This window comes from Hemitrygon akajei, chromosome 3 (assembly GCF_048418815.1).
Source record: "Hemitrygon akajei chromosome 3, sHemAka1.3, whole genome shotgun sequence".
In the NCBI taxonomy this organism is placed as follows: Eukaryota; Metazoa; Chordata; class Chondrichthyes; order Myliobatiformes; family Dasyatidae; genus Hemitrygon; species Hemitrygon akajei.
The window spans coordinates 25,674,925-25,684,185 of NC_133126.1; the positions used below are offsets into that span (position 1 = coordinate 25,674,925).

Genomic DNA, 9,261 nt, shown 5'->3' on the forward strand with positions numbered 1-9,261 from the left:
TCCAGAATAATAAAAAATTGTTTGGATGAGGATTAAGGCAGCCAGGTGGAGAATTGTTAGTTACAAGGGACCAGACTTGTAAATCTAAGAAACACAAGAGATTCTGTGGAGGTTCTTCCAGAGTAAGATGAAAAAACAAATGCTGGAGGAACTCAGCAGGTCAGGCAGCATCTATGAAGGGGAATGAGGGAGCCAACATTTCTGGCCAAGATCCTTCTCAGCCCAAAACGTTGAGTGTTGATTCCCATCCACTTAAAACTGAGAGTTGTATGGAACCCTTTTTTCTGAGACGGTCATTGGAAACTGTTTTACTGCTGTCGCATGTGCTGGGGTCCACGTTTTGCATGCAATCCCTCTGGATCGTTTCATTGCAGCAATGTATCGAGGTAGTACAAGGGAAAAGCAACAACAGAGTTGAGAATGAGGTGTTACTGTTACAGAGAAAGTTCAGTCCAGGCAGGCAGTAAGTTATTTATGGCCATAATGAAGTAGATTGTGAGGTCAAGAATCTATCTTATTATACAAGAGGTCCATTCAGTAGTCTTATAACCAGCAGGGTAGCAGCTGTCTTTAAGGTTGTTGGGACATGCTTTCAGGCTGTTGTATCTTCTGCTTGATAGGAGAGGAGAGAATGTCTGGGGTGGGTGTGATCTTTATGCTGGCTGCTTTACTGAGGCAGCGAGAAGTGTAGCCCAAGTCCATGGGGGAGAGGGGCTAGTTTCTTGACGTGCTGAGCTGAGTCTTCAACTCTCTTCAATTTCTTGCGATCACGTGCAGAGCAGTTGCCATATCAAGCCATGGATGGTGAATCCATGGAATTTTCTGTCCACGGCGGTGTGGGGGGGGGGGGGGGGTGGAAGCTCAGATTATTAGGTACTGTATATTTAACCTGGAGATAGATAAGTATTTCAAAGTTCGAAGTAAATTTATTATCAAAGTACATATATGCTCAGTGGCCACTTTATTAGGTACACCTGTCCTCCCACTTGTTAATGCAATTATCTAATCAGCCAATCCTGAGGCAGCAGCTTAATACATAGAAGCATGCAGACATGGCCAAGAGGTTCAGTTGTTGTTCAGACCAAACATCAGAATGGGGATGAAATATGACCTCAGTGACTTTGACCATGGAAAGGTTGTTGGTGCTAGACAGGGTGGTTTGAGTATCTCAGAAACTGTTGATCTCCTGGGATTTTCACACACTACGGTCTCTAGAATTTACAGAGAATGGTGCGATAAACAAAAACAAAATCTAGATAGTGGCAGATCTGTTGTCGAAAATACCTCGTTAATCAGAGAGGTCGGAGGAAAATGGCGAGACTAGTTCAAGCTGACAAGAAAGTGACAGTAAGTCAAATAACCATTGCAACGGTGGTGTGCTGAAGAGCATTTATGAGTGCACAACACGTCAAACCTTGAACTGGCAGGGATAAAGCAGCGAAAGACCATGGACATTCGCTCAGTGACCAATTTATTAGGTCCAGGAGATACCTAGTAAAGCAGCCACTGAGCGTATATCTTCATACAATACGATCGAATCAGTGACTGACAAACAACCAAGGTGCAAAAATACAAATTGTACAACTGATAAATAAATAATTAGCACTGAGAGCATGAGCTGTAGAGTCCTTGAAACTGAGTCCATAGGCGGTGGAATCAGTACAGTGTTGAGGTGAGTGAAGTTATCAAGGCATTGAGGGCTAAGAGAACTGGTATAACAGAGGAGCTGAGGCCTGCATAGACAGCTACAGCTGTGTGGAATGAGCTTCCAGTAGAAATGGTAGAGGCAGGTTTGATATTGTCACTTAAAGCAAAATTGGATAGGTATATGGACAGGAAAGGAATGGAGGGTTATGGGCTGAGTGTGGGTCAGTGGGACTAGGTGAGAGTAAATGTTCAGCACAGACTAGAAGGGCCAAGATGGCCTGTTTCTGTGCTGTAATTGTTATATGGTTATATATTGAAAGGCATGATGACCAATTTCTTCTTTACTCCTGTACACCATTGGCACAGATTGGTTAGCCCAAAAGGTCTGCTCCTCTGTAGTGAATTCTTTATTATTTTATTGAGTAGTTAACTCACTGAAGGCAGAGGGGTGAATGTTGGCCAGGGCACTGCTAGAAAAAGTGCCAACTTTCATTGTTTTTTAAAATTAGTTGATTATTGTCACAGGTACTGAGATACACGATCGAAAAGGTTGTCTTGCGTACTGTTCATACAGATCAAAACATTACACATTGCACTGAGGTAGAACAAGGGAAATCAATGACAGGGTGTAGAATAAAGAGTGACAACTCCAGAGACAGTGCAGTGCAGGTAAACAATGAAGTACAAGATCATAACGAGGCAGATTGTGAGGTCAGGAGATACAAGATATCAGCAGGATAGAAGTGTCTTCGGCTTGGTGGTACGGGCTTCCAGGTAGCCTATTGTGAATTTTTCGTTAGTTGAGTCCTGATGAAAGGCTCGAAATGTCAGCTATTCACTGTATTCCCTTCCACAGATGTTGCCCGACCTGCGAAGTTCCTCCAGCATTTTGTGTGTGTTGTTCTTCTTTCTTTTATTCAGTAGTGGGAGCAGAGGGAGGAATATTGGCCAGGGCACTGAGCAGTAAGTCCCAGCTTTGCTATAAAATGGGACCACCTCGATAAACAGGAGGTGCTACAGCTCAGCAAGGTCTGGCTCACCTTCTGAGCAGGAACAACATGGTGGCGTAGCATTTAGCACAGTGCTTTACAGCTCCAGCGATCGGGATTCAATTCCCTCCTCTGGGTGCTCCAGTTTCCTTCCATATTCCACAAGGCGTACTATTTAGGGTTAGTGAGTTGTGGGCATGCTATGTAGGTGCTGGAGGTTGGTGATAATTGTGGTCTGTCTCCAGCACAGCCTCAGATTGAGTTGCTCATTGACGTATTTCACTGTATGTCTCGATGTACAAACCCCATTTCCAGAAAAGTTGGGATATTTTCCAAAATACAATAAAAACAAAAATCTGTGATATGTTAATTCACGTGAACCCTTATTTAACTGACAAAAGTACGAAGAAAAGATTTTCAATAGTTTTACTGACCAACTTAATTGTAGTTTGTAAATATACACAAATTTAGAATTTGATGGCTGCAACACACTCAACAAAAGTTGGGACAGAGTTAAAATAAGATTGAGAAGTGCACAGGATATTCAAGTAACACCAGTTTGGAAGATGCCACATTAAACAGGCTAATTGGTAGCAGGTGAGGTATCATGACTGGGTATAAAAGTAGTGTCCATCAAAGGCTCAGTCTTTGCAAGCAAGGATGGGTCGTGGCTCACCCCTTTGTGCCAAAATTCGTGAGAGAATTGTTAGTCAGTTCAAAAGGAACATTTCCCAACGCAAGATTGCAGAGAATTTAGGTCTTTCAACATCTACAGTACATAATATTGTGAAAAGATTCAGAGACATCTCAGTGCATAAAGGGCAAGGTCGGAAACCACTGTTGAATGCGCGTGATCTTCGAGCCCTCAGGCGGCACTGCCTAAGAAACCGTCATACTACTGTGACAATTATAGCCACCTGGGCTCGGGAGTACTTCGGAAAACCATTGTCACTTAACACAGTCCGTCGCTACATCCAGAAATGCAACTTGAAACTGTATTACGCAAGAAGGAAGCCATATATCAACTCTATGCAGAAACGCCAGTGAGTTCTCTGGGCCTGAGCTCATCTCAGATGGACCGAAAGACTGTGGACCCGTGTGCTGTGGTCAGATGAGTCCACATTTCAGCTAGTTTTCAGAAAAAACGGGCGCCGAGTTCTCCGTGCCAAAGATGAAAATGACCATCCTGATTGTTATCAGCAAAAGGTGCAAAAGCCAGCATCTGTGATGGTATGGGGGTGCATCAGTGCCCACGGCATGGGTGAGTTGCATGTATGTGAAGGTACCATTGACTCTGAGGCGTATATTAGGAAAATAGAGAGACATATGTTGCCATCAAGGCGATGTCTCTTCCTGGGACATCCATGCTTATTTTAGCAGGACAGTGCCAGACAACATTCTGCATGGGCTACAACAGCGTGGCTTTGTAGACACAGAGTGCGTGTGCTTGACTGGCCTGCTGCCAGTCCAGATCTATCTCCTTTTGAAAATGTATGGCGCATCATGAAGAGGAGAATCAGACATCGGAGACCACGGACTGTTGAGCAGCTGAAGTCTTATATCAAGCAAGAATGGACAAAATTTCCAATTGCAAATCTACTACAATTAGTATCCTCAGTTCCAAAACGATTAAAAAGTGTTATTAAAAGGAAAGGTGATGTAACACAATGGTAAACATGCCTCTGTCCCAACTTTTGTTGAGTGTGTTGCAGCCATCAAATTCTAAATCTGTGTATATTTACAAAATACAATTAAGTTGGTCAGTAAAACTATTGAAAATCTTTTCTTTGTACTTTTGTCAGTTAAATAAGGGTTCATGTGAATTAACGTATCACAGATTTTTGTTTTTATTGCATTTTGGAAAAAACCCCAACTTTTCTGGAAATGGGGTTTGTACATGTGACAAATAAAACTAACTTTATTTAGGATATTTTGCGTGCAAGCTCCTCATCAGAGCTCATTACTGAGCTGACGGACTACAGCTCTCAGCCGCCACGTCGGTTTATACCACCTCGTGGCTGCAGTGCCCCTTTAATCATTGCGGAAGGCCCACAGAGTGCCGTGCCTTCGGACCCTCACATCCTTCATGACGACTGTGTCAGTCTGCCACTGAGAACCAGGTATAATCACTCCAAAACAATCTTGTGAAGGAGCTGGCAAGCTCCAGCTCATTGAGCACAACAAGTTATCCGCGAGTTTCCTCTGATCTAATCTCCGACTGATAAGCTGTTGTCATCAGCTCTTCCGATGGAGATTAAGGGCTGGAGGCCGAGGTTCCTGTGCCTGATAGGGGTTCCTTCCCTCCCCACCACCACCTCCACTCCACCCCAAGTGGTACCTTGCTGATTGGTCTCTTAACGCTCAATTGCTTTTGCTTGTTGTCATGGTGACAGCATCCAACCAATCACGAGTGTTCTTGAATAGATTTCCTATCCAATATCGAACCAGAGAGTCATACAGGCTCTGAGTATAGGAGTCAGAAAGTCATACCACAGCTGTATGAAACTTTAGTTGGGCTTCACTTATTATGAGGTGAAGCCCTCTGGTCCTAGACTCCCCCACTACCAAGTACTCCTGCTAGGCAGAATAATAGTTCAGCAGGGACTAGATGGACTAGATTCGTGGTAGTGGACTTGGTAGTGGGGGAGTCTAGGACCAGAGAGCTTCACCTCATAATACAAGGATATCCCTTTAAAATAAAGATGAAGAGGAATTTCTTTAGCCGTAGAATGGTGAATCTGTGTAATTTTTTGCCACAGATGGCTGTAGAGACCAAGTCATTGGGTATATTTAAAGTGGAGGTTGATAGGCTCTTGATTAGTAAGGGTATCAAAGTTTATGGGGAGGAGGCAGAAGAATAGGTTTGGGATAGAAAATAAATCAGCCACGATCGAGTGGTGGAACTGACTCAATGGGCAGACTGGCCTAATTCTGCTCAGATGACGTGATTTTATGCTCTTAAGTTTACCTGCCAACCCAAGGGACCGTGCATTTCTACTGGGGACAGGGATTTTCTCCCACATCCTATAGATGCGCAGGTGGGTAAATCAATATAAGGCAGTTGATGGGCATTTGAGAGAAAATAAATTGCAGGGGTGCAGAAAAATAAGGAGAGGGGAACTAGCATGGAGCCAAGGGCAGAACTGCCTGCATCTTTTGTCACTGAAAGATAATATAGTTGCATCTTTCAGCAGTGTTGTCTTTGAACCTCTGGTCAAGTAGCTTTAGTAGGAGTTGAACCCACGGTCTCTTGACTTGTAAATGATGGCAAAACCACCGAGAGAATAAAGAGATTTTGCTAATGCAGAGGATGCTAAGCTAATTGTGTTTTCATTGCTTATGTCTAAAATTCAGTCAAACAAGTCCAAGCCCTTTGATGGAGGTTGTTGCTCCCCTGTTATTTCAAGAAAAGGACTTGTTGACCTTTGCCTGTTAGTATTTGTCTTGCTTTGTTAATGTCACCCGTACCGAGATACAACGAAAAGCATAATTTTATTTAGAGATACAACGTAGTGACAGGTCTTTCATCCCATCGAGTGCATGTGACCAACTCACCTCTTATTAAAGGTTAAGGGGAGAAGACAGGAGAATGGGGTTGAGAAGGTTAACAATACTAGCAGACTCAATGGGCTGAATGGCCTAACTCTCTTCCTAAATCTTATGTTCTAACCTACTAACCCACGAGAGAAACTGGAAGACCTGGAGGAATACCAGGTCCTCCAGGAATACCTGGAGGGGAACCTACAAATTCCTTATAGATGGTAGCAGGAATTGAACGTGGGTCATGATGCACCATCAATAACTCACTCTGAGAGGTAAAAGCGAGGTATCGGCTTTTATTGACTGGAAGAAGGAACGAGCAGTGAGTGACCACCATACTACATCCTGGAGACTGAGAGGCCGGGCTCAGACCTCCATCACCTTTATACAGGGGTCTGTGGGAGGAGCCACAGGAGCAGTCAGCAGGGGGCGTGTCCAGACAGGTATATGTAGTTCACCACAGGTCACCAGCACAGTAATGGCATTATGCTTTTGTGCTATTCCTAGTACAGATAGATGTGTGTGGATGGCTTTGCAAGCTTTCCATAGAGTTCTTTTCATTACAGCAGTGCACTGAGGTAGCACGAGGGAAAACAATAAGGGAATGCAGAATGAAGTGTTACAGTTACAGAGAGACAATAGACAATAGGTGCAGGAGTAGGCTATTCGGCCCTTCAAGCCAGCATCGCCATTCAATGTGATCATGGCTGATCATCCACAATCAGTCCCCGTTCCTGCCTAATCCCCATATCCCTTGACTCCACTATCTATAAGAGCTCTATTTAACTCTTTCTTGAAAGCATCCAGAGAATTGGCCTCCACTGCCTTCTGAGGCAGAGCATTCCATAGATCCACAACTCTCTGGGTGAAAAAGTTTTTCCTGAACTCCGTTCTAAATGGCCTACCCCTTATTCTTAAACTGTGGCCTCTGGTTCTGGACTCCCGCAACATCGGGAACATGTTTCTGCCTCTAGCGTGTCCAATCCCTTAATAGTCTTATATGTTTCAATCAGATCCCCTCTCATCCTTCTAAATTCCAGTGTATAGAAGCCCAGTCGCTCCAATCTTTCAATATATGACAGTCCCGCCATCCTGGGAATTAACCTCAGCCCCATCTGGGATTAAATACTGGGAATTAAAGAGAGTGCAGTGCAGGCGGACAACAAGGTGGAGGGGCATGATGAGGTAAATTGTGAGGCCATGAGTTCATCTTTATGGTACAAAAGGCCAGTTCAATGGTCTTATAACAGCGAGGGAGACTCTGTCCTTGTAGAAACTGTGTGGAAGGGAAGAGTTAGGTTGATCTTGGAGTAGGTTAAAAGGTCGGCACAACATCGTAGGCCAAAGGGCCTGTACTGTACTGTTATGCTCTATGTTCTTTGTTCAAGAGGAAGTGAACATGGCATTCACTGGCATTCTGCAGGTTGCCGTAGTAACATATTTGTCTTCTTTGCAGGTTTTGGGATGACCACTCCGGCCACCGCTGCCGGGAAGATCTTCCTCATATTCTACGGCCTGGTGGGCTGCGCAGCCACCATCCTCTTCTTCAACCTCTTTCTGGAGCGGCTGATCACCGTGCTGGCCTACATACTGAAGACCTGCCACGAGAGGCAGCTGAGGCGCAGCGGAGTGCGGCCGCAGCTGGACTGCCAGAATGGTGGGGCCAGGCTTGGGGCCAGGACTGACAGCCTGGCTGGCTGGAAGCCCTCCGTCTACTATGTCATGCTGATCCTCGGCTTGGCTGCCCTCACCATCTCCTGCTGTGCCTCGGCCATGTACACTCCCGTGGAGGGCTGGAGTTACATGGACTCCATCTACTTCTGCTTTGTGGCCTTTAGCACCATAGGTTTTGGCGATCTTGTCAGCAGTCAGAACAGGAGGTACGACCATCAGGGATTCTACCGCTTTGCCAACTTTCTCTTCATCCTGATGGGAGTGTGTTGTATTTATTCACTGTTCAATGTTATATCCATTGTTATTAAGCAGTTCCTCAACTGTACCTTGAGGAGGCTGGAGTGTAGATGCTGTCAACGGTGTCAGCGGAAACTCCTCCAGCCGGGCCGTAACACGGTGATGCCCGGCGTTCTCCGCGCCCGGCGGAAGGCCTCCGCCGAGAGCAACATGGCTGACTGCCGCAGGCAGTCCGGAGAGATGATCTCCATCCGCGACTTCCTGGCCGCCAACAAGGTCTCGCTGGCCATCATGCAGAAGCAGCTGATGGAGACGGCGAGCGGGCACCCGCGGGCAAGTGGCCCTAGCCCCCGCCCCAACGACTTTAGCGAGGGGGTCGGAGCGCTCGCCATCATGAACAACAGGCTGGTGGAGACCAGCATGGACAGATGAAACCAGATCCGGCCTTTGTGATTGCTGAGACTTTCCCCAGATGATAATTAAATACTGTTCGATTATTATTGTTGGCACTCAGCTTCGATCTTTCACCCCTCACCCTGGAACTGCGGGGGCATCTCTTGAGGCCGCGATATTATTGTTGGCTTATTATTGTCACGTGTACCGGGATACAGTGAGGAGTTTTTCTTGTTATGCATGCCTTCCTGGAGGATCATTCGATGCAGGCAATAAAACGCAAAACAGAGGGGGGAGAAGTGAGGGGGGGTGTAGGGGAGATGGAGGTGAGAGAGGACGGGAGGGTGTAGGGGACATGGAGGTGATTGAGGATGGGAGGGTGTAGGGGACATGGAGGTGAAAGAGGATGGGAGGGTGTAGGGGAGAGGAAGGGAGATGGAATTGGGGACAGTGGTGGGCTATGTGCAGTCGAGAGATGGGGGCAAGGGGAGTTAAGAGGGTAGGGGAGTTGGGAGGGAAGGGTATAGAGGAGATGGGGGAGGGAGGAGGAGGAGTATTAGAATGTTTGGATAAGGCCCGAGTGTAGAAGGAGAGACACTGAAGCGGGTCGATAGTTCACTGACTTTACTGAGAACTGTTGCCGAGTTGAAAGGAAAAGAAAAACAATAAACACTAGGCCAAAAGGGCCTTTAACTGAAACTCTCAAACTGAAAGTTAAATGCCAACATTGCAGCTGAAAGCAATAACTAATACTAAATGCCGCTCCTTGACAGCATCAATC

General features: G+C 45.8%; 1 protein-coding gene across 1 annotated transcript in view; it reads left to right on the plus strand.

Annotated features, from left to right (window-relative positions):
* The window catches only part of kcnk13a (potassium channel, subfamily K, member 13a), a 46,759-nt gene extending 37,994 nt beyond the window's left edge, over positions 1-8,765 (plus strand). Inside the window, exon 2 of the mRNA XM_073039379.1 lies at positions 7,633-8,765. Within this exon, the coding sequence (XP_072895480.1) occupies positions 7,633-8,519 (887 nt within the window). The 3' untranslated portion in view covers positions 8,520-8,765. The remainder of the gene's footprint in view (positions 1-7,632) is intronic.
* The last annotated feature ends 496 nt before the right edge of the window (positions 8,766-9,261 follow it).